Source organism: Gracilinanus agilis, chromosome 3 (genome assembly GCF_016433145.1).
Source record: "Gracilinanus agilis isolate LMUSP501 chromosome 3, AgileGrace, whole genome shotgun sequence".
Classification (NCBI taxonomy): Eukaryota; Metazoa; Chordata; class Mammalia; order Didelphimorphia; family Didelphidae; genus Gracilinanus; species Gracilinanus agilis.
The window spans coordinates 497560526-497586890 of NC_058132.1; the positions used below are offsets into that span (position 1 = coordinate 497560526).

The 26365-nt window shown below is 37.7% G+C and overlaps 1 protein-coding gene across 4 annotated transcripts in view; it reads right to left on the reverse strand.

The window, feature by feature from the left end:
• Window positions 1-26365, reverse strand: part of FHL2 (four and a half LIM domains 2) — a 63184-nt gene that overhangs the window by 17698 nt on the left and 19121 nt on the right. For 3 of the 4 annotated variants that reach the window (XM_044670472.1, XM_044670474.1, XM_044670473.1), the window contains exons 2-3: window positions 18606-18785; window positions 3977-4151 (exon numbers count right to left, since the gene is read on the reverse strand). In XM_044670472.1, coding sequence (XP_044526407.1) covers window positions 3977-4151; window positions 18606-18761 — 331 coding nt within the window. In that variant the 5' untranslated portion in view covers window positions 18762-18785. Of the gene's footprint in view, window positions 1-3976; window positions 4152-15523; window positions 15549-18605; window positions 18786-26365 lie in introns of those variants that run through there. The other variant, XM_044670476.1, reaches the window with a different exon arrangement.

Here is a 26365-nt window from a genome sequence, read left to right on the forward strand (position 1 = left end):
ATACAACTTGAAATTACCCCTAATTCTTCTATTCTCTCTCACTATACCCAGCAAATTTTGCCTGTTGTTTCTTTTATATTTTTTCCTCAGCTTTAAAAATGTTGCCCTTCCTGTTTCTACTCCTATTACCTTAATTTAGGCCCTCACCATTATCTTACTTTACATTATTTAGGTATTTTCCAAAGAGAGATCTTTGCTTTCAGAATCTTGTTTCAGTCATGTCTAACTCTTTGTGATCCCATTTGGGATTTTCTTGGCAAAGATACTGGACAGTTTGCCATTTTTTTCACTAGTTCATTTCACAGATGAGGAAACTGAGGCCAATGAGGTTAAGTGGCATGCCCAGGGTCATATAGTTAGTGACTGAGGCCAAATTTGAACTCAGGAGGAAGTCTTCCTTACTCCAGACCTGGCACTGTATTCACTGTGCCACCTGGCTGCCTTCAGCATCTTAATTCCTCTTATCCATTCTACACACTCCTACCAGATTACATAATTACCAATGACTTCCCACTACCCACAAAATAAAATTCAAACTTCCCAGAACTTCTCTATAATATGGCCTCAGTTTACCTCTCTAGCCTTAAATTCTACCGTTTCTTTACCCAAAGTTCTGTACTTCATTGACCTATTCCACAAATATTTGCCAAATGCTTACTTTATAAAAACAATTGTATTAAGCATTGAAATAAATAGTTCATTATCTCAGTGATCCAGGTTCAAAATGAAATTATCTTTGGACCATTCTTTATCTTCATTCAAGGGAGAGCTGGAGTCGGCTCAAACTGTTCTGGTGAGATCTGATTATTAAATTTTCAGTCCAAGTATACCTTGGAAATCAACAAACAATCCAAACCAGGGCTTGATTTATTATTTTGTTGATTGTTTAGACTTAAGAAAGTGATGGAGAAAATGTTAACAATTGAGATTAAACTTAAGTGTGTGTATTTTTTTTTTTATTGTTGAGATCTGATTGTTAAATATTTACCAGTACCCTTCAGGTTATTTTAGTTCACAGTGATTTCTCTCTCTTCTGAAATTTTAAAGCATTTATTTGGTGTTTAGTATATGTAATTTTATAGTCTTTAGTTGTTTTTAATTCATAGTTGGTTTTTTGTTTTTTTTGGTGGGCCATGTCCCTGGGAATCTCCTGGTGTAACAACTCCCTCCATTAATACAGATCAACAATTCCTCTATAACTTTAGTCTTAAAAAGTTGTCTGAAGCTCTAAGAGTTTAAAAGATTTGACAATAGTTACAAAGCTAATGTGTGTCAGAGGTAGACCCTGATCCTGCATCTTTCTGACTCCAAGGTTAATGCTTTATCCACTGTGACATCCTGATTAAGTTAGTGTCATTTTTTTTTTTTTGATCAAGCCTGTGATTTCATTGGTATAAGTAGCTTTGGATCAGGAACTTCTATACGTGAAAACAAGCCTCTCCTTTGCAACTTTCAATCTAGTATAACCCAGAAAATATTTTATAAAGTACCTACCATGTTCTAGGTCTACAAAGACAAAAGAAATAGCACAAGTCATCTTTCCTTCCCCAGAAGGGATTTTACATTTTTTTGGGAGGGGGAGGGTGTTTTGTGTACACAAATTTGAATAGGAGGAAGAAAGCACTAACAACCAAGGGAAACTAGATAATTGACTCTTTCTTGATGTTAGAGACCTTATCTCATAGACTTCTTTGTATTTTTAGCATGATGCCTTGCTTCTAGTAAGCTTTCCATAAATGTTCATCAATTTTTAATGGAACTCATAATAATCACGTTCAGAAAACATTGGATGAGATTTAAAGTAAATAAGTCAAGAAATCCTAATTAAAGGGTTCCTGGGAATCTTCAATTCCCCTTTTTGTTGTCACGGATAGGAAAAACTGAATCAAGATTCAAATAACCTTGAAATGAATCTGTAAAATGAAACTGCCCGAAAAACAACTTCATATCATACATAAATGCTTTGGCTTCTATTTTGATAGCACACTAAACACTGACTATAACTGCCTGCAAAACCTCAAATATTTCTACAAATATAATACAGACATTCTGGCTCTACCTAGCTATATTTGGGAAATACGGGAAAACCCTTATTTGTTAAATGAGTGTTTGAAAGCAAATTTTTTCCACATGGAAACCTGTTTGATTTAATCTGAGAAAAACTATTTTTCAAAAGGTTAGAACCAAATGAATGCTCATACCGGGAAATATCATTATAAGATTAACTTTCAAAAAGGACTTTCTTTCTTTTAATAGTTTGCACAACCCAGGAAGAGACCTTCCTTCCTCTCTCTCCTTTAGAAAGAAGAAAACTTAGGTTTTTTCATACCATGAATAATAGAAATTATTTTTTCTCTCTTTGTTTCTTGCATTAAGAGAAAGTCGCTTTAATCCTTAGAATCAGGGCCTCAGACTAGAAGAATAAGAATTATATGTTGTTAATAAATTACTCAGTTTTGAACTGAGTTTTAAAGAGAGGTTATAGAATCTCTCAATGTTGTTTGGCGCAGGAAAATTCCTGCATATTATGAGAGGTGGTCAAAGGAATATCAGAACTGGTGAATTCCCATGAAACTGGATTTCATCTTGACTATTTGCTCAGGGACATTCACAAGGAACTTTTGATGAATTCACCAGTGCTTTGGGAAGGGGAGTAGTTGAGTCAACTATGCCATATAATGTCAGAGGGTTCAAAATGTTGTTGAAGAAACCTCTTTACACTGAGTTTATAAGAGATGTGGAAATGCTTTTGCTCTCCCTCTCTTGGTCCCTTCTCAATATGTATGCATAAGTTTTCTTTCCCTTGGACTTCCAGTAAGAGATTGGAGGGATTTTCTTCTAGTTCTTATGGACCACAGTGAGGCAGGGGGAAAAGAAGGGAGGAAAGTTCTCTAGCAGCAATCATCTGTCTTCTCTGATCCCAACCCTTCTATGCTCACTTATTAGTCAGCTTTAGCTAAACCCCCTAGTCAATGGCACCCAATCAAGAGTTTCCTGGGCCATTCTAGTATGTCCCTCAGAAAGGAGCCCAAGTCCAGCTCTGTAGGATGTGTTCTATAGGGGTTTCTCTGTTCATCTCTGTTCTATTTTTTAATTTTTATTTTGATGCCTTCTGGCCGAAGCCAGGAGGACAAATAATTTCTCAAGCCTCAACATGGTCTGAAAGTTTTTAAAAATTTGAACTAATTTTTATGTAAATCTGAAAAATCTGGTCTATTTTGGTATAAGTTAATAGAAGGTAGTGATGGGGACTGGTGTGATTTCATTTGCATAGCTAACTCTCAGGTGAGTACATGCCTATCACTTCACATTGGCATCTTCTCTGCAACTGATAGTCTTAGAGAAGTGCACTAAGATGTTAAGTGATTTGTTAAGAGTCATAAAGCCAGTGTATATGGAAGAGTTAAGACTTGAAACCACTTTTCTTGGCTTTGAATCTGGTTTTCACACAGTAGTAATGATTTGGGAAAAAATCCCAAAGGGTTACCTCCCCCCATCCCCATCCAATTCCATCAGCCTTTTCTTACTTGACCACAATTAAGCTACTTCCTTCCCCATCAATGAACAAATAATTTCATCCTCAAAATTCAACTATTAATGGAGGATACAAGAGAGAGACATCTTGCACATTGAGAAAGATGTGCTTAGATGGTGGATGCTCAAAAATTACTTTCTTGAAAGATCATTCCACTAGATACATGAAAAGCATATATCCATTACATAAAAGTACTGCTCCTAAAGAGCATGACTCAGTATTCCCCACCTGGGTTTCTGGGTGCTTTAACTAGTTCTCTGTAATAAAAAAAACTGTAAGCAAAAAGGCATAACTGGTCAATGAACATATAGCCCTGGACCAAAGGCAATGCAAGCAGTGGGTCAGGACTATTTTCACATAAGTGCAAAATGCTAGGATTAGTAGAAACATTCATTTACTCCTTTTATGATAATTCTGAAATAGGGAGCAAAATGTCCTGACCTGGCATGATTGTCTTCTTGCACTCTGAGCATTTCGAAGAGTACTCGTTAGAGTAACATTCAGTACAAAGGAGATGCTCATCTTTGGCAGCAAAAGGTTTATCCACCAGAGAGTTCTTGCATTGGAAGCAGTGGAAACAGTTCTCGTGCCAGTGCCGATCCTTGTAAGACAGATCCTGCAGAATCCCAAACCACAAAGAAAATGGTGAATGTTTTGGAAGAATTAAGAACTGTAATTCATATCTGGGTTCTTTGGTGCAAGATTGCAATTTACAACAATCAAATATCCAGTATGAGGACAGACATTGATATGTTTTTTGGATCTTGCCCTGACTGCTGAAAAAAGAGTAAATTGTTCATTTTTGCTGTCCACTTAAAGTAGCCCTTAATTGTGAACAACACAATAACCAACCACCATTCCAGGGGATCCACAACTGAACAGAAAATGTTTCTTATTGAAGAAGGAACAGAATTATGAACCTGGCTTCAAATACTCCCCAAGATATTTTCTAGTTCCTAGGTGACCCAAGAAATTAGGCAGTAGGACTCTTTAATTAAGGCTGCCTGCTAAAAATATCCTCCTCAAGGCATTTCTGTTACTGAAAATAGTTAACAGGAAGCATGCTGAGAAAACAGCTATGTGCAAGAAAGTACTCCAAAGGAACCCATTCTCTCCAGTTCTCTTAGAAATACAAGGTTCCTAGATGTGGTAAAAAAGAAGGCTGCCTGGGGAGTAAGAAGGCCAGGGCTTAAATCTGGGCTCAGACTTAATATAGCTTCCTTAAACCTCTGTTTCCTCAAATGTAAAATGAAGAGAGTAGATTATATGGTCTCTGATGTCTCTTCTAACTGTAGATCTATGAATTGCTTGGGGATGGGGCATAGGGCACAGAATGCTAGGATGTAGACTATTAGCTGTACTAATTTGGAGAGCAGAACATGAATTTAGCTAAGGCTGTTGATCTTGAATTGGAACAGAACTATCGTGTTGAGATATAAACTAAATCAAATCCCAAAATACGTTATTTTCAGGTCTATAGCCAAAACCAGAGGCTAATTTACAAAAGATTGACCATCAGACTGTGACTTTTTTTTTCAGTCCTAGCAACTCATAAAGGTTGTCTGCCTAGGTAGGCATACCCAGAAATGTTGGGATCGATATTGGTCTTGGAAGCACCCTACTGAAGAGATTACAGATCTTTTCATTAAGGTAAGCCAAACGAAAGTCAATTGGTTTGTTTTTTACTTAAAACTTGGTCTAGTTCAAGTAATTTAAAAAATGTTAACACTTTGCAAATAATTGATGCATTTACCTGCTATAGCAGAGTGGGGTCCTGAATAGAGCTGGCCTCTGAGTCAGGAAGGCACCAGACTAAGACTGGTTTCTGATGCAAAAATATAGTCTGTTTTACCATGGAAAGACACTTAATCTTTCAGTGCTACCAGGCAACTCTCTAAGACTCTAAATCAGTGGTTCCCAAACTTTTTTGGCCTACCGCCCACTTTGCAGAAAAAATATTACTTAGCCCCCTGGAAATTAATTTTTAAAAAATTTTAATAGCAATTAATAGGAAAGATAAATGCACCTGTGGCCATCACCGCCCCCCTGGATCACTGCAGCATCCACCAGGGGGTGGTGGCACCCAGTTTGGGAATCACTGCTCTAAATTAATGAGCAGATACAAATCCACATTGATAGAGGAAGTTTCAGGGAGAATCAGGAGTTCTCTATACGAATGGAATCAGAGGTACTAACTCTTTCTTCATTCTTATCCCCTCCCTAGATAACTTGGAAGTGAGGTGTACTGGATAGAGGGCTAGCCTTGGAAGACTTGGGTTCAAATCCTGCCTTTGATACATTCTGGCTAGGTGATCTTTAGCAAATCACTTAACCTCTCATTGCCTCTCCAGGAAACTCTAATAGTATGAGACAGATGACTATCAAGTTTTGTTAAATTAATAAAAGCATTGTTTGGTTCCCAAGAAATAAAAAAAATAACAAATCCATTCCCCAACAACCATGCATATGGACATATATGTGAAAGAATTAATCTAATTCTGGTCTTGATTTCCACAATTTGCTTCTTCCTACTTTGGTTGGAAAGCTCTTTAATCCAACAGTTGGAAGCAGTTTGATAAGATAATCATAAAGCCAATGCCAAAGCACTTTTGTAGGCATATGTTTTCATGGTGTCTCTGAACAAAGGTACAGTCTATGCCTCCTGTCTAGAATACTTCCCCCTCCCTCACTTCTTCTTCCTGGGAACCCTAACTTCCTTCAAGGCTCAGCTTTCCTTTAAGAGTCCTTTCTCAATTATCCTCATGTTATTTACTTTGGGCAGAAATCCTGTGGCTCTGGGACCTACGATGCTCAGTGAGAATTGTGTTCAAGGATCCATCATACCTAAGAGTGAGAATACGATGCCCCATCTCCAAATCACTTTGTTTTTATTTTGTATTTATGTATGTATGTGCATATAAAAATATATATATGTGTATATATATATATGTGTACATTCACACATATCCTTGATATTTTTCTCTGTGAACATACTCTCCTATTCCATGGAGAATATAAGCTCCTTGAAGGCAAGGGCTGTTTCATATTTGTATTTGAGTCCCCAGTACCTAGCACAGTTCCTGGCACATAAAAAGCACTTAAAAAGTGTTTACTGTTGGATGTATTTTCTTGCTCAGTGTCCTCTGCATACTCTGGGTCCCTTTGAGGTCAGCAAAAATATCATGTGTCATGATAACTAGAAAGAAAACTTGGTGAAGAACCTGGTCCTTACTCTTAACCAAAAAAAAAAAAAAAAAAAAAAAAAAAAAAGAAAGGGAGAAGGCCTGGTGGTCTAGAAATCTGAGACATCAAGATATAAGGTGATATTTTACCAAAGGAAGGTGAATACAAACTCCTTCTGCATTTATATTTTGCAACTGTTGACAATAAACTTCAATAGGCATCTTTCTACTTAGAAGAGGTTTAGTTTAGCTTGGGTATATCTACCCTATGTTCAGAAAGCAGTCCACACAGGTATTTTTCTTTATCTGTGTGCTTTCGGACATGACCCAATGTTTATATTTCCCATTTTCCATTATTGTTTTGTATAATAAACTCTATTTTGTACCTTTCCAAAGTTCTGAAATGACAATCTTGAACCTTTCAATATTACATTTTGCAAGAATTAATTCAATCTAATGTTTTTTCCCCTTCAACAAAGGAAGTTGAATAAACCAATCAGAGGAGTAATATTTTTTTCCTTTTAATAGAAAAATGAAAGTTAGATCCAATTGGGAAGTTATTTTTGTTTGTTTAAACTCTGTGTTCTGGAAAACAGAATAACAGGCTTTATTATTATCTTCCATGACATAAAAATACATATTTCTTTATCTTTTCTTTCCTTGTATTCTCTCTTGGCCTTACCTACATCCTCTCCAACCCCCAAGCTTCCTATTTAATTTTCTAGATGAGATTGGTATGTGGATTTCTTCTTCCTTCCTCTAGATGGCATTCAATTATTCACTCTTTCCCTATATAAATTTCTTTAGACAGCAAAAATATCTGATACAGACTTCTGGTGTGGAGGAAAAGCAAAAAACAAAAAAAACCCTAAAATTAAATGATAGTTTTCTATTTTCCCAGATGTCTACGTACTTTATAGGTATAGACTTCTAAATAAGAATGAATTTTTGGGAAATGAGCTATAAAAGAATTCCAGTTTATCAGAACAAATAGAAAATGGTCATTTGGTCCTTCTTTGGTCTCTGCTTTTTCTAGTTCCTTCTCTCTGAGCCATTAAGGGGAAAAAAGGCAACAGATTAGTGACACAAGAGAATTATAATTTCAGCTTTCTCTCTGGCCTCTTCAATAGCACGAGGTCTAGCTCACCTTTTAAATATTAAGTGAATTAAGCATGTTCATCTCTCTGCTCTTCAGTATTCTTGCTATTCTTTTAATGCATCTATACCTAGCCAGCTCATTTGCTATTTGTTCAAATTGAACATGATTGCTTTCTAATTAGTAAGTGCCAATTGTGAGATAATATGTTCTGGGGCTAGTCATGCACAAGAGACCCCTGCTTCCATTCTCCTGAGGCAGTATGACTAAAGATGAAGTCTGTGACCATATATACTTTTTAGTTACTTCTTAACAGAGCCATAATTAAAAGGATGTTAATGGGAGTTTTACCTCAACATATAAGTATTAGAGAATGTGCTTTCTTCCATTTTCCCAGGGCTTATCAGAAGCCTTTACCTCTCAATCTCCTCAGACATGTTGGAAGAACTTTGGGGAATGGTTTTTTCAGTCTTCTCTGTGTTTCTGACCCCCTGCCCTGCCTTTTACTATTGGATTGCCCTTTGTATCATGCTCCCATCCAGCTCAACTGCTTTTTCCTCAAGTGAAAAGAATCTTAATTATAGTTCTGCTACTTGCATTGCTAATTTAATTTCCCCCATTGCCAGTCAAGTCTGGCATTCTTACTTCACAGACTTCCCATAGTCTTTCATTTCATTACATTAGTTATAGTGTAATGGGGAACCTGGAGGCACAGTGGATAGAGCGCAAGTCCTGGAGTCAGGAAGACCCAAATTCAAATCTGTCCTCAGATAACTTAACGACTATGTGACTCTGGGCAAGTCTTTTAACCCCATTTGCCTCAGTTTCCTCACCTGCAAAATAAGTTGAAGAAGGAAATACCAAACCACTTCAGTATCTTTGCCAAGGAAATCCCAATTGGGGTCATGAAAAGTTGGACACAACTGAAACAACTGAACATCGATGACAACAAATGGAGAACATAAATGATATAGTGAATAGTGTGTGGGACTCTGATTCAGGAAGATCTGAGTTCAAATCTTGCCTGAGACACTTACTAGCTGTGTGACTCTGGGCAAGTTACTTAACCAATTCTTGCCTCAGTTTTCTTTATAAAATGATAATAATAGTTCCCACCTCTCAGGATTGTCATGAGAATATTTGTAAAGTACTTAAAAGACCTGAAAATGTTATGTAATTCCCAGCTGTTATTAGTGGATGAGGAGGCAGACACCTAGATCAAAGGTTCAAATTCTCTTCTATCTACTAGTATTGTGTCTTTGGGCAAGTCATTTAAGCTTTGCGGTTTTAGTTTCTTTGCTCTCTAAAGTGATGTGGGGTGAGAGGAGAGGTATTGAATTGGATGATATCTAAAGTCCTTTTTGCTTTAAATATATAATTTCTATTATTAAGACTATAAACCACGTGTTTTATTTCTCTTAGCTTTCTTTGGTCATTAGAGAAGTCTAACAAAACATCTTTAAATACTGGACTAAAAGCTTAAAAGTGACCTTAAAAGCCTCTTTAGCATCTACTCCATCTCCTTTATTTGACAGATAAAAGGAACTGATACCCAGAGAGGGTTAGTGACTTGCCCTACAGTCACACAGGCAGAAAAAGTGGCAAAAAGGACATTTCCATTAAGGTCCTCTGACTTCAAATATAGAGGTTCTTTCCAATGTACCACACTCCTCCTTGGACCAAAAAACAGGATTTGAAATCTTGATTAAAGTATACCATCTCCTGTCTATAAATAAAGTATAACATCTCCTGTGTTTGTCATGCCATTTGATAAAGTACTGCCCTCTCCATGGTAGAAAAACAGCAAAACGCTTTCTACATGCAGTGACTCACCCTCTAGTATGAGATGAGAAACTCAGGAGCAGGGAGAAAAAGGGGAAGAAATGTTAATGATTTGCATCTTTTGATGCTAGTTTGTTTATACATGTTAACTAGTCAGCACAGAGGGTAAACCTCATGCAGAGACCTGGGATACAAATTATTAGCAGGAAAAAAAGAAAAATAAATAGAAGTTCAAGGGATTTTGCCTTTTTAGGCTAAACTTCAAAAATTTTTGAGAAAGAACCTCCAAGCAAAACATCATAAAAAGTGAAAACCATAAGGACTTCATCATGGTATCCTGTCCTGCTTATTTTGTCCCCAGAAACCACTAAAAGAGCAGTTTAGGATGTATGTGTGTGTGTGTGTGTTCTCTCTCACACAGAGAGAGAAGAAGGAGAAGAAAGAAGAAGAAGAAGGAGGAGGAGAAGAAGAAGAATTTAATAGGCCCATCTTTCCTCCTGAGTATACAAAGGAAAATCATTTTATGTTTCTTACACGTCTATTTTAATATATACTAAGTATTTTAATATACATCATACACTGAATCTCCATAACAACCTTGTGGAATAAGTGGGGCAGAGTATCTCCATCCCTATTGTACAAATGAGAACAATAAGGCTTAGAGAATTTAAATGACATGCTCAGTTACTCAGCTAGTATATTATATTGCCAAGATTTGAATCCAGATTTCTAATTCAAGACCAATGAGCATGACTTAAATTGCAGGCATAATTATAGATCACATTGTGAATGAGATGGTTGTGGTTGTTCATTTGTTTCAGATGTGACCAACTCTTTGGGACCCCATTTGACATTTTCTTGGCAAAGATACTGGAATGGTTTGCCATTTCTTTCTCCAGCTCATTTTACAGATAAGGAAACCAAGGCAAACAGGATTAAGTGACTTGCCCAAGAAAACACAGCTTGTAAATATCTTAGGCTGTATTTGAACTCAGGTCCTCCTGTAAGTCCTGATGCTAACATCTAAGAAAGGAATCACTGATTGAAAAAAAGCCAGTCAGCAGGGCACCATCAAGAACAAAATATGTAAAACTAACCTCATTTCTTTTATCTACAAGGTTACTCAATCAGAAAATGCTGTCATTATCATTCACTTAGACTTTACCAAGGCATTTTGCAAAGACTTCCCATTCTTCTGAGAAAGACAGAAAAAGAAAAGATGGCTTAAAAATTTTGTCAGATTCAAAGGCTTGTTATTAACGGTTTGAAGTAAACTTGGAAGGAAGTCTAATGGAGAATCCCAGAGATCTAGGGTAGGCCCTGTGCTATTTAATATTTTTATCAATGGCATAGAAAAAATTATAGATGATATAATCATCGAATCTATAGACAACACAATTCTAGAATGATTAACTCATACTTTGGATGACACGGTCAGGATGTAAAAGGAATTCTACATGCTTTAATCAATACTTGGCTGATCAGATTGAATAAGGTGAATTTTAACAGGGCAAAATGTAGGGTCATCTACAGTAGAACTACTGCATTTGGACTCTCATACTACAGGTCTCTGATGTGCTGTTCAAAGAAGCAGAAATGATGCTAAAGAAAAAAAGATGAAAAGAGCATTAGAATAGACGAGAGGAAGTATGTATTATGGAGACACAATTTTGAGGGATAGATATTCAAAATATCTGAAAGAGAAGAAAATATCCAACACTGAGAAAAAACATTAAAGTCATTTCAGTGCCTCCAAAAATGCCATCGAGAAAATATCCAAAGCTACTAACACATGTGGCTGATTTCCTAGCTCTCTGAAATCTACACTTGTACCAACCAAGGGACAGCTAGTGGTACACTGGATAGAGTAGCAGGTGTAGAGACAGGGAGACTTGTCTTTTTGGTGTTTTCCTGGCAAAGATACTGGAGTGGTTTTCCATTTCATTTTCCAGTTCAGAACTGAGGCAAACAGACGTAAGAGAGTTGCCTAGGATCAGAAAGCTAGTAAGTGCCTGAGGCCAAATTTGAACTCATGAATCTTCCAGATTCCAAATCCAGGGCTCTATTCACTATGACCCAACTGCCTCGCTATATGGAAACATTTTCCCCAAATTTGAATTATACAGAATTGGCACAATCTGAATTCAGAAGTAGTGTATTTCCCCACATTGGAAGTCTTCAAGCAAAGAATGGATGGTCAGGGTTCCTGTTGAGTCTCATGTTGGATTAGAGAGCCTCTGAAGTTACTTCCAATGCTGAGAGTTGGAGAGTCTGTGAGCCTGTAACAATTCTTCCTCTGTTCTTTCTACCAAAACATGACCTCAGTTGTGAAACAAAAATTCTAGAAAATAAGCTCTGTTCTTCTTTTCTAGTAATCTGTCAGATTCCTTCAGATGCTGTGCCTTGTAATCAACTTATACAGAGCAGATGCTCATAAATGATTCCCATCTCTAGCCCAGAGAGTTGAACTGCAGAGATTTCTGATAGCCAATACTGGATCACCTGATACCGGGTCCTGCTTTATCATCCTGCCTAATTTTATTTTACTTTCTCCCCTGCACTCAGTGAATCGGTCAAATATAACTTTTCTCTGTTCTTCACACCGGACACTCTTCCCACCTCCATATTTTTTTTTGCAATGGGTACCACCCTTCCTTTGCTCCAGTGCATCCTCACTTATCCCTCATAAAACCCCTTTCTTTCTTGAAGACAAAGCTCAAGCATAACTTTCTTCATTAAGCTTTTCTCTACCTATTTCCAAAATGTTTGTGCTTTCCCTTCATAACTACTTTTTATTTATTTATTTAATGTTTATATATTGTCTCACCTTTTCCTCCCAACAGAACCTAAACACCACGCAAGTAGATTATTTCATTCTTTGTATCCCCAGAGGCTGGCAATAGCTCATTTCTATGTTTCTCCATTGATCAATAACTGATCAATAAGTACTCAAAGGCATGTGGGTGGGTACCAGAGTCCTTACTTCATCTCTCAGAAAATGCAGAGGTCTCAAAGTAGCCCAGGATCAGATTTAGAAATACATAAAGCATTCAAAGTCTGTCAGCTCCCCTTAGAAAGGGGTTAAACTAGGCTTTACCATCATGACAATTCTTGGACATTCTGGTTGATACCTACTCCCCCCATGTGGTTTTACATAGTTCCTCACAGCTGGCTAGCATCACTCTGTGGTTTGGATTCCCTTCAGAAAGAGAACACAGTTTGGGCTGCTGAACAAGTATGCCTTTGCCATCAGACCTTCTCTATCAGAATAGCATCACTAGATGGGCAAAGTGGATAGAGTGCCAGGTCTGGAGTTAGGAAGACCTGAGCTCAAATCTGATCTCAGAGATTTACTACTTGTGTGACCCTGGGAAAGTCACTTAACTCTGTCTGCCTCAGTTTCCTTATATATAAAATGAGCTGGAGAAGAAAAAACCCAAAAGGGGTTACGAAGAGTTGGACATGACTGAAAAATGACAACAAAAAATCAGAATAGCTCACTGGCTTTAATTTAAGAAGGATACTCAGCAACTAGGTGGGTTTCCCCTCTTTTTCAAGGAAGCACGCTGTATCAGGAAATCCCAATATATCTCCACAAGGGCTAATCTCTGAGCTTTCCACCTTGAAATTCTTGAATTTGGAGTCATGGGGTTCTCCTCTTAGACCAAGTCAGCATATGTATGTTTACTCCTGTCAATTGATACCATTTCTTGAGTGGGAAAGCCCATTCTCACAATCTTTTCTCTCCCTGGCAACTCCTATGTTCTGTCCCAAGGCAACTTTTTACAATTCCTAAGAAGAGTTAATTGAGCATGGGCACGTTTCCTTCCTATTCCCCTTTGCCCTTGGGACCAAGGTTGCTCTACAACTTACTGATCTGCTTTCTTGACTATGAGACAGAAAGTTGAAGGGAGAAGCAGAAAGAGAATTGTCTATGAGCCCACTTTTATAGGACAAGGAGAGAGGTTGTCCCCCTCCCCTGCCCCATGAATCTATCCTGTAGTTCCAATCAGTCAATCATCTGGGAAGCAACTCTAGTCACTAAGATCCATTCAGCAAATTTGTCTTTTCAGCCCAATACTATGTTCTCAGTCTCCATGGAGATGTCTAACGCCTCTAAAGCTTCATGTCATATCATCTCACCAAGATGCCCTGGGAACTCACACTGCTCAGGGATTTCCCTGATCAATGCCCCTCATATTAGTGACTTTTATAGGCAGAAGAATCATCTCATGCCAACTTTTATTACTAATATGACATTTTCCCCCATTTAGTTAACTAGAGTGCTATGTAGAACAACACTTTAGAAACAAATTGGATGTCATTTCTGCAGCCAAGCTGCCATCATCTGAGAAAGCCCTCGGGAAGAATGGCTGCATTTTATAAAATATCTCTCCAGTTAAAGCCAAGCAGAGACTATTACATCAGCCTTAGTAATAGCCATGAACACCTCTGTGAAGATTCACAAACAACCTTCATTCTAGTCTTAGATTTATAAAGTGTTTTGGGTTTAGAAGGAATAGAAACTCTAAATTAAGATTCAATCTCAGAAGTCTGGGGTCCTCCTTATTTTGCTAATCTCACCAGGAATTGCCCATTTGTCCTTCTTAGAATTAGTGTTAGTTTATCTTAGATTCCTTGGCTTCTTTCATGACTCAGCTCAAACCCTACTACCTCCAGTAAGAGATCTTCTCCCTCTTTCCATCTATCAGTACCCTGACCTTTTAGCTTACCTTTTCTGTTTACTCCCTCTGTTCCTAGTTATTTGGAGACAGGTGGCTCAGTGGTAGAGAGCTAGATCTGGAGTCAGGAAGACCAGAGTTCAAATCCAGCCTCAGATACTCATCAGCTGTGTGGTCCTGGGCAGGTCACTTAACCTCTTTTTACCTTAATCCCCTGGAAAAATGGCAAATCACTCCAGTATCCTTGCCAAGAAAACTCCATACAAGGTCATGAAGGATCACACTCAACTGACTGATACCACCTAGTTATTTACAGTGTCTCCTCCATTAAAATGTGAGCTTCTTGATTTAGGATAAAATTTGTTTGTCTTTCTTTGTATCCTATAGTAACCACAGTCAAGCTGTTGATGCAGTGGATAAAGTGCTAAGCCTGAAGTTGCAACAGAGCTGAGATCAAATGTAACTTCGGATTCTAGCTGTGTGATTCTGGGAAAGTCACTCAAAAACAAACAACAAAAATCCTCTTGTTTGCCTTACTTTCCCCAACTATAAAATGGGGATGATCATTGTACCTACTTTCCATGGTTTTTATGTGGACCAAATGAGAGAATATTTGTAAAAAAAGTGCTTCGCATAGGGGCAGCTGGGTGGCTCAGTGGATAGAGAGCCAGGCCTGAAGATGAGAGGTCCTGGGTTAAAATCTAGTCTTACAGGGGCAGCTGGGTAGCTCAGGGAATTGAGAGTCAGGCCTAGAGATGGGAGGTCCTAGGTTCAAATCTGGCCTCAGACACTTCCCAGCTGTGTGACCCTGGGCAAGTCACTTGACCCCCACTGCCCACCCTTACCACTCTTCCACCTATGAGCCAATGCACAGAAGTTAAGGGTTTAAAAAAATCTAGTCTTATACACTTCCTAGGTGTGTGGCTCTGGACAAGTCACTGAACCCGGTTTGCCTTGTCTTTGCCCTTCTGTCTTAAGAGTGGTTACTGACAGAAAGAAAGGGTTTTTTTTTTTTTTTAAAAAAAAGCTCTATGGAATTTCTGTGTCTATCACTGCTTCTGCCTTCCCCAGTCCAGAAAAACCAGTGATCTTTCCTTTAAGAACATTACTGTATTTTCTCAGAGTTAAGCATAGGACAAGATCTGTGTTTTCATTGATTTAGGCCATCGCTAAGCCTGGCTCTCAATCCATGGGGCCACCTAACTGCCCAGCTTGTCTGTTATTTTAAGAAAATAGAACTGCAAACCAGATTTATCAGTTCAGTTGCTTTGCTGAGTGCCCCGCCAGGAGTTTTCGCCTCACTTCCTGAAAAAAAAAACAGGCTATATTTTCCCCAAACTAATTTTATTCATTTTTAACATTTAAAAAATCCCCAAATACCTTTAATATTAAAAATGACCCAAACAATATAGGCCTAGCCCCACTGATTTCTTTTAATTTAAAAATGCAGAAAATCACATTGAATAATAATACCACATTTCTAAGATCTCTAAATCCAAGTTGAAAAGTTCAGGCTGATTAATTCCTGACTTTGGTAAAGACTTGTTGATTTTGGCCCATTTCGGTGGGATTTTTGATCATTAACACAAAAAACATCTCTTGAAGGATTACTGGTTTAAAGAGACTTTTAACTTAATCATATTCTCAAGAAAAGGAAAAAGTTATTTCAGTTTTTTCATCTCACTCACTGGTCAAGGGAGATTAGCTCCAGACATTTATAACTCTTATCTTTAAAGAGCTGGGCTTTCAGACTGATGGGACTTCTTACCCATTTGAGTTATCTCGGGCAACTTTACTAGAGTTTTAGCTCTAACTTTCATTCTAATGCACATGTTTAAAAAATGGAAACTCCCATATTGGAAACTCAGAGAAGGATAAGCATTCCATGAGATATGCAGAGGAAATTTACTTCAGAAAAATGGGGACACTGTTGGGAGGAAGAGGAGGATTGGACTTTTATTTTCACAGGAGTGATGTCCCTTGATAGTGACTTTCCCAAATGCCTGGAATCCACTTCCTCCTTCAAGAGTCCCTTTCTTCCTTTAAGATATCTTGAGTATTATATTCTGTAAGAAACCATTCCAGACTCCTCAACAGCGTACCCTCCCTCCCAAAATCCATGATATTTAGCTACTTTGGATTTATTTTTATTTATTCACCATATATTCATGCTGTTTATATATATGTCTCTATATATCTATATATCTTAAATCCTTACCTTCTGTCTTAGAATCAATACTAGTATTAATTTCAAGGTGGAAGAGTGGTAATGGCAAGGCAATTGGGGTTAAGTAAATTGCCCAGGGTTACACAGCTAGGAAATGTCTGAGATCAAATTTTAATCCGGGTGTTCAAATTTGAACTCCATGCTCTCTATCCACTGAGCCACCTAAGCTGCCCCTTGCTGTGTATATTTTTAAATGAACTGGTTGTCTCCTCTCACTGGAATGTAAGTTTATTGAGAGCAGGGATTATTTAGTCATTTATACTTGTAACCCCAGTGCGTAGAACAGAGTCTAGTACATAAAAGGCAATTAATAAACATTTGATTGATTTATCAAGACTTTCATTTAGCACCAGGGAGAGAAATCAGGCAATGCTGCCCGAAGAGAAATCAGTTTTTAGTGCAGTTAGGTCAACTAATTTTTGCTATCTCTAAACCTCTGAACCCTTCAAAGTTTATACAATACTACTGTTCAGTTTTGCTTCTTTTACATTTGGCATCTCTCTCCTGTGGTATAGCCAAAAAATACAGAGCTGTAGTTTGGTTTCATGAGGCATAAAAAGAGTCATGTTGCACATTCCTCATCTCCTTTTCTTTCCTCACAAGACTTCCTGTGCATGGGAGTTGGGGGGAGGGAAGAGAAAGATTATTGCTTACTTGTCATCTAACATTTAGCTGCAGAAAGCAATGAGACAATCCTGTTAGAGTTGCCTTTCCTAGGGACAACTTGATAAATGACAATAACAGAGTAACTGAGAAATATTTGGATTATCTAATTATAGACAGCTTTCCCTCTACTCATAGGTGAATTTGATATTTATGACATTGGGGGTATATGATGACACTCCCCCAAAGTTTTTGGTCATGGGGAAGACCAGTAAGACTGGAAGAAAGTGGATGAAATTTCATAAATTTAGGTCAGAGACAGTCCTTCCTGGATTATAATCCTGGAAAATTCAATCTGGATTATCAGTATATTATTGTTCAGTAATTTTTCAGTCATGTCCAACTTTTTGTGATCCCATTTGGGTTTTCTTGCAAAGATCCCGGAGTACTTTGCCATTTCCTTCTCCAACTCATTTTCCAGACAAGGAAACTGAGGCAAACAGGGCTAAACAACTTGTCCAGTTACACAGCTTGTATCTGAGGACAGGTTTGAACTCAGGAAGATGAGCCATCTAGCTGCTCATCAGTATTCCTAGCCCAAAGGATTTTAAGGAATAGGGTCAAGTTTATATGTATCTGTTGCTTACAATCTACACAATCTTAAGCAAGTAACTAAAGCAGTGGTTCCCAAACTTTTCTGGCCTACCACCCCCTTTCCAGAAAAAATATTACTTAGCGCCCCTTGGAAATTAATTTTTTTAAAATTTTAATATCAATTAATAGGAAAGATATATGTATTAATGTTTCTACCTTTTTTGTAAAATATAGCAAAGAAAGGTGTAAATTAGAAACATTGAACCTTGAAATTATGAAACTATTTATTGAACTCAGAATAGAATGTAATACAAAAAAAGCTAAAACATTCGAAATCATCTTAATGAAAAAGATGAACCTGGTGTGCTGCTACAATTTAGCAATCCTGGGCTCTATTTTTGTCAGCAGTAACCTCAAATCACCGCGATTGACTATTTGCAATTGGTTTCTTTTTTTGGTTAATAAATTGGTTACCACACTGAATCCACGTTCCAAAATGCACCTGTGGCCATCACCAAATCTCTGGATTGCTGCAGCACCCACCAGGGGGCGGTGGCGCCCACTTTGGGAATCACTGAACTAAAGCATTCTTTGAGTCTTAGTTTCCTCATCTGTCAAATGAGGGAGTGGGACTAGATGATTATATGATCATTAAAAATCCTCCCAGCTCTATGATTTCTATGTTTTCTTTCTATATGCTCGGCCCTGTGAGGTGGAATGAAGAATGAAGAAGAAACAAGAGGCAATCCTTGTTCTCGATAATCTCAGAGTCTGGCTAGAGAAACAAATCTAATACATGTAGGACAAAATAGCAGGCAATATTCCTCTGCGTTTGGGTCAAGCAATGAATTTATTCAGTTTAGCCTAATAGGAATTATCAAAGGAAGGCCTGAGTCTTAGATACCTTGCAGTCACAGCCAATGGGTTTCTTGCACTCCTCACATATGTTGGAGTACAGGCTCTCAAAGCACTTCACACAGTAGGGATTCTCTTCTCTCAGGATGTATTTCTTTCCAAAGAGTGATTCATTGCAGTTGTGGCAATCAAAACGTTCAGTCATTTTGACACCTTGGTTTCCAGCAACCTGTCAAAGGGAAAGAATTCAAAGCCCTGTTAATGTTTTTTTGTCACCAGATACATTTAGAAATCAAGCAGAGTGACACTGGTATAGGTTTCAGTCAAGTGGTAGTCTATTTCCACTTAGTGAATAATTTCACATTAGCTCTTTTAAACAAAGCAATTTTTCATTTATTAAATTAATATGCAAGGGCAAAAGTCATTTCTTCTCATTGGTGGCTTAGGTTTTCCCACAAATTCTACTTCTAAAAATCATTTTTTCTTTACTCAGTGCTATATAAGACCCTATCAATTTAGGAAAAAAGTGAAACTCTGAACCAAGTTTCTTTAAGCTCTGTTGCTTTTTAATATGTATTTTAAATGTGTAACATCATCATAAATTAATTCTTTCCCCCCTTCCCTTGAAATAGATAGATAGGAACTTAAAACAATTTGTTCATTTCTATTAAAAGATTTTTCCATGTGCGTCTTTGCAAGTTTAAATGTTAAGAAATAGAAGTAGGGAATGAGCCAGAGCATCAGGGGATAGTAAATCTGAGAGAAAATGGACACATCAAGTTTGCATTAGGAAATACACAAGCACAAAAAAAAATTATCTAAGTGTTTTACTTATCCCAAATTTCAAAAGTCCCAATTCTGCTGCAAGGGCTTTCCTGGAGCAAGAGGAAGGAAAAGGATTCTCTTCAAAAGCCCAAATACGCCAGTCCAGTTTCAAAAGCAGTGACCTCGAACACTGGCATTGACAGCCAATATGGGACTTGTTTTAAAGAGAAGCAAGTATGAGTCTCCGTGCTTTGGCAATATGATAGTCGTGGTACATTTTTCCAGAATGAGTATACACTGTGCCTGACTGCTGTGGATGTGGGGGTGATGGGGAGAAGGGGGTGGGGAATATTTTTCACTGTTCCTTCTAAATCATATCATACAGATTGGTTAGGATTTTCCCACAGATTTTAGGGTACTAAGTCAATAATTATGGATCACTGGAGCTTGAAAGGACCTTGGACATCACCTAGTTTAGTGATCTTATTTTGGAGATAATGAAACTGAGAAAGGTGAAAGTAATTTGCGTAAAGATGCAAAACTAGTTAGAAGTAGAGCCAGGAATCATTGCTGTTGTTTAGTAGTTTCAGTCATGTCGGACTCTCTGTAGTCCCATTTGGGATTTTCTTGGCCAAGATACTGGAGTGGTTTGCCATTTCCTTCTCCAGCTCCTTTTACAGATGAGGAAACTGAGGCAAAAAAATTAAGTGACTTGTCCAGGATCACACAGTTGTTAAGTGTCTGAGGTCAGATTTGAACTCAGCAAGATGAATTTTCCTGACTCCAGGCCTGGTACTCTAGCCACTATATGACCTTGCTTCCTGGGAATCACAGTATCAGAGAATCAGCTGGAAGGAACTTTGGAGACCATCTAATTGAACATAGAGAGATGAGTAACTTGCCCAAATTCCCACAAATAATTAAAAAGAAGAGCCAGGAATAGAACCCAGGTTTCCCAACTCCTAGTCCAGAATTCTTTCCTATTCTTCTTCTTCTTTTTTAAACCCTTACCTTCTGTCTTAGAATCAACACTATGTATTTATTCCAAGGCAGAAGAGCAGTAAGGGGTAGGCAATGGGCTTATAGTGACTTGCCCAGGATCACATAGCTAGGAAGCGTCTGAGGTCAGATTTACTGTCTCTAGGCCAGGCTCTCAATCCACTGAGCAACCCAGGTGCCGCTCCTATTATTCTTTTATAATATGACTGGTGCTGTTTGGCATGGAAAATGTTTTCTGTGGCACTAATACCTGGTACCATATTTTTGAGTACACATGCAAATGCATGTTTCTTTTTCTTTTTCAAATAAGCCGAGAGGAACATTTAATTTACTAAAAGAAAGATTAAGTAGATTGGACATTGCCACCTGTGGCCAGCTGTATGTTAAGATTCCTTGAATGAATGGCATTCTGTAAATGGAAAAATGGTTAGGAATGAAAAGAAAATGGTAATAACTATTTATGATTACTGAAGCCTTGAAGCAATGTCAATAAGTATATTGATTTGTGCCATATAGCTGAGGAAAGTTCTATAAGATACTCAATAATTGACTTTTGTTTCACTTAAAATAGTTATTGAAGTGACAAGAAAGACACAATTAAAGGTAAATTAAATCTATCTGCACAGCTTGTGGTGACAGCCTGTGGGATTGAAGTCGACTGACTCCATGCTATTGTGTGCTTAAAGCCTCAGTAGCTATAAACAAAGAAACTGCCATCTTCTTTTTGTGTGTTCATTCTTAATCACTCTTGAATTTATAGAATGCTGTTCTTTCAAGGAATCTAGGCATACAGTTAGACACATGGGGTATTGTCCACCCCACTTAATCTTTCTTCCTGGAGTCAAAGAAAACATTGTCTGGACATTCTTGGGATAGTATCAACGTGGACCTTAAGCATTTAAGTCATTCTTCTGAAACCCATTGTGCAAAGATCCTTTGTACCTTTGCCATCTTGCCCTGCAGTGGTTGTGCTGGCAAGAGATTTAATTCGTTCCTTTAAGTCAACAATTATTGGCAAAGTCAACACCCATCAGGCATTTTCTAGTAACAGTAGACAACAGCTTTTCCAATATGCATTTCTTTCAAGGGAAGACTGCAGACTAACTGGAGGTAGGAAGAATCACATAGTTTTTTTCCCTTAGTTAAATGAGAAGATGGTGTTTTGTTCAGAAATGGAAGCAACAAAGGGAGATGAGAAGGGTAAATAGAGCTCACATAAGTGGCTGCTGAACCTGGAAAGAGAATAGTGCTCAGTCTACAATCATTTAAAAGTTGTCCTGAATTGAAGAGAAATGTAATGTCCTTGAAGGCAATAGTGATGAGTTTCATATATTTCTTTTCTTGACTTAGTATCTTCCGTAACCAGAACATTGCCTTGGATATTGGAGGATTTAAATAACTTCGGTTGAAATGGATCATGTGCTCTCATCTAAGAAGGTAAAGAAATATACTGCCATCAACAAGATTAATTGAATTGAAAAGTCTGCTATTAATATAAATATTTAAGTCCACACATAAGACTTTTTTTTTTGAAAAAACAAACAAACCTCTAGCTTCTGTCTTAGTATCAATTCTAAAACAGAAGAGCTGCAAAAGCTAGGCAATTGGGATTAAGTGACTTGCTCAGGGTCACAAGACTGGGAAATATCTAAGGTCGCATAATACCTTTTCTATGTTCTCGAGCAGGAAGATTTTTTTTTTCTGGCAATCACAATGCATAATTTAGCAAACATTTTCTAAGTATTTAACTATGAACAAGGCACTGGAAAACTTCATCACAGCTGACTTACATAATACTTTTTGTTTTACAAAATGCTCCCTAAATATTATTTTAGTTCAAGTACAATATATATTATTATCTTCATTTTGCAGACAAAGAAACTGAGGCTCATAGTTACATAGTGGCACAGTTAAGTATCAGAGTTCTATTTAGAATCCCCCCCCCAAACTCTTTTGACTCTGAGTCCAAAGTTCCTTTTGCTGTATCATGCTTATTAAATATATAGGTACAGTGTAATGCAGTTGAAATTTAACTGGATGGAATTGGGAGGATCTGGGTTCAAATTTGACCTGAGACACTTCCTAGCTGTATGACCCTGGGCAAACTACTTTTCCTGGTTTGTCTAGCCCTTGCCCTTCTGTCTTAAAGTTTTTATTAGGGCAGAAGGTAAGGTTTTTTTTTTTTAAAGTAAAAGAACCTACCTTAATTGGACTTGGATTCAAAAGTCAGTAGGGGCAAACCTTAGCTCTCTCACTTATCAACTCTATAAGCTTGGACAAGGCATTTCACCTCTGGACCTCAACTTCTCTATCTATAAAATAGGAAAGTTGACATTGCCCGGCATTTTTCCCAGCTCTGAAATCCCAAGATATAGGTCCCATATAGGCTGCTAATCTTTTAAAAATTTTTATTTTAATAACAAATTTCCACAGAAGTTTTCCAAAATCCCATATGATCCATTTATTGTCTCGCTCTTCCCTCCCTGAGCTGACAAACGATTCAATCTGGGTTATACATTTATTACCACGCAAAACATATGTTCATATTTTTGTAAGCAAATAATCTTATAGAACCAAAACCCCCAAATATAAACCCAAATAAACAAGTGATAAATCATATGCTTTCATCTGCATTTCTATGGCAACAATTCTTTCTCTGGAGGTGAATAACATTCTTTCTCATAAGTCCCTCAGAATTGTCCTGGATCCTTGCATTGCTGTTAGTAGCAAAGTCTATCACATTTGATCATTCCTCAATATTGCAATTATGTATAATGATCTCCTGGTTCTGCTTGTTTCACTCTGCATCAGTTCATGTAAATCTTTCCAGCTTTTTCTGAAATCATCCTCGTCTTCATTCCTTATATCACAACAGAATTCCATCACCATCATATAGTTTGTTTAATAATTTCCCAATTGAGGGATATCCCGTTAGTTTCCAATTCTTTGCCACCACAAAAAGAGAAGCTATAAATATTTTTTGTACAATCAGGTCCTTCCCAATTTTTAAAAATCTCTTTGGGATACAGACCCAGTAGTGGTATTACTGGATCAAAAGGCAGACATTCTTTTATAGCAGTTTGGGGATAATTCCAAATTTAGGCTGCTAATCTTTTTTTTTTTTAAACCCTTAACTTCTATGTATTGGCTCCAAGGCGGAAGAGTGGTAAGGGCTAGGCAATGGGGGTTAAGTGACTTGCCCAGGGTCACACAGCTGGGAAGTGTCTGAGGCCGGATTTGAACCTAGGACCTCCCGTCTCTAGGCCTGACTCTCAATCCACTGAGCTACCCAGCTGCCCCTAGACTGCTAATCTTGTCCTCCTGGCCTAGCTGAGGCAGCTAGGTAGGTGACTTAGTGGACAGAGTGCTAGGCCTAGAGTCAGGAATACTTAAATCCAAATCCTCAGACATTTACTATTGTTTGATCCTGGGTGAGTCGTTTAATCTGTTTGTCTATCTTATTTTCCACAACTATAAAATGGAAATAATAATATCACCTCCTGTATGGGGTTGTTATGATGACCATGAGATATGAAAAATTCTTTAGCATTCACTGTGTCTAGCACATAGTAGTTACTTAATAAATACTTGTTTCCTTCCTCCTTTCCTCCCTCCCAATTCTAATAGGGATCCTATAGAGAGAGAATTGAGAGAAATTCAAAGATGAAACTTGGAAGAGTTAAACCAAGGAAGGCTTCTTTTATAGTGTTATTTTTAACCTCTCATTTAAACACCCCACATATCCCATCTGGTGGTTATTTTGTTGCTCCTATCTTTGTTACTCCTCTTCCATGCATCCCTTTTTTTCTGCATTTATAAGGTGAAACTCAGGTTTGACCACGTGATAGCTTCTCTTTCCCTACCTTAGTAAACTCCTGTGGCTCCCTATTACCTTCAGGATCAAATATAAAGCCCTCTTGCTTTTTCTTTTTTTTTTTAAACTCTTATCTTCTGTCTTAGAATCAATACTGTGTATTGGCTCCAAGGCAGAAGAGCAATAAGGGGTAGGCAATGGGAGTTAAATGACTACACACACACACACACACAGACACACACACACAGACACACACACACACACACATCTGAGGTCACATTTGAACCTAGAACCTTCCATCTCTAGGCCTGGCTTTCAATCCACTGAGCCCCTAATTGCCCTTAGTCCTCTTGCTTTTAAAGCCCTTCACAATCTGGCCCTTTCCTATTTTTTCTGGTCTTCTTATACCTTACCCCCTATCTGTAAATGTACTCTAGAAATCAGCAACACTAGTAGTGCCTTTTTGCTGTTTATTTCACAAGAGACTCTGGCTCCCAACTCTTGCCTTTTCATTGACTACATCCATGCCTCACTTCTGTTTACTCAATTCCATAGGCTCCTCCTAAACAAAGCTGAAACCTCACCTTCTGTTATAGTCCTTTCTCTATCTCTTCCATACTTCATGCCTTCCCTTCAAGATTATCTTTGATTTACACTATATATATCTTATAAACACATTGTTGTTTGCATGTTTTCTACCTTAGAAAGTGAATTCCTTCAGGCTAAATGGTATATTTTGGTGTTCATATATATCCCTAGAAGTTAGCCTAGTGGCTGGCCTAAAGTAAGCACTTAATTGTGACCCCTGTCCCAAACAAAGTCCATTGATATGGAACTCTCTCCTCATTACTGGAGATGATCTGCATGAGAAGGCAGGAACTGGTGAGAATGGAAGAGGTCTTGTCTTTTTCAGGCCCCTTTGGCACTCATCAAAGGCCAGTTTCCTTCAAGGATCTCAAAATTTCAAGTCTGCTTCTAGTTGCTTCAGGTGTTTTTGACTTTCAACTTTAAAAGCAAATATAGAAGAAGCCAATCTCACTTCTGGTTGCTGAAGGCAAAGACTGGGAATATATGAGAGAAGATGGCAGTATCTACCATGTCCATATTTATGTTTTATACACAAGAGATTTTTGGAAGTTCTCCACGGGTGAAATCTCTCATTCTTGAGCAGAGATATCTAGCTCCCAAAGGAAGAACTCTCTCATGCTGTATTGTCTGGTATATATTCTTCTGGTATACTTCTCTGATTTCTGCTTTGTTAAGATTTGGATAGATGTTTTGTTTTGTTTTGTACTATTCTTTATGTGCATTTATTGTGCAACTGGCATTTGGTAGGAAAGAAACCAAGCCTTGCATATAGTGCTTATAGTTCTCCTTCCCCTCTATAATAATGATAAAGCAATCAGAAGTTAGAATGAACCCAATCATATATGCTAAACTCACAATATTTAAAGAAGTAGATAATTATACTCTAGCCTGGTCCTCCCTATCTCTCTGAGGAAAGCAGAGTGGTCTCTTGCCCTAACCTTCTGCTTACCATCCTGGAAGGAATGGAAGTCTCCTCTGGAGAAGAGTAGAGGGAGAAGAGATTAGAATTATCTATTCTTCTTCCCTTTGAACCATACCATGACAGTACTCATCATGAGTGAGTCTTTCCTTATACATATGAAGCCACTCTCATTACATAAAAAAATGTATATTGGCTGATTAGTCCTTGGAAGATTCCCAATTTTTTATAATAATTTTCTCTATCTCTTATTGGTAATTCTAGGCATTAAAAGTATAAGTACTAATACTGTTACCTCCTCCAGGCCAACCCTTAACTTGGATTCATAGGCTAGATCCTACGGGGAGGTTACTATTTCTACATTCAAGGCATATTTTGGGTCCATAGTACTAAAACCATACTATTCACTACCCATGTGCTTACCTTTTTAGTAAGCCAGTGGATCCAGTTGGTTTAAAGAGTGGTATTTGTAAATTATTATCATAAAACAGAAAGTACAAAACATTCTCCCCTTATACCTTACAAGTACTTACATATGTATATATATACATATATGTATATGTATATAGATATAGATATTGTAATAATAAAGAAGCCAGTAACCAATGTTTGATAGGAGAGAGAGAGACACACACACAGAGAGAGAGAGAGACAGAGAGAGAGAGAGAGAGAGAGAGAGAGAGAGAGAGAGAGAGAGAGAGAGAGAGAGAGGAGAGACAAGGAG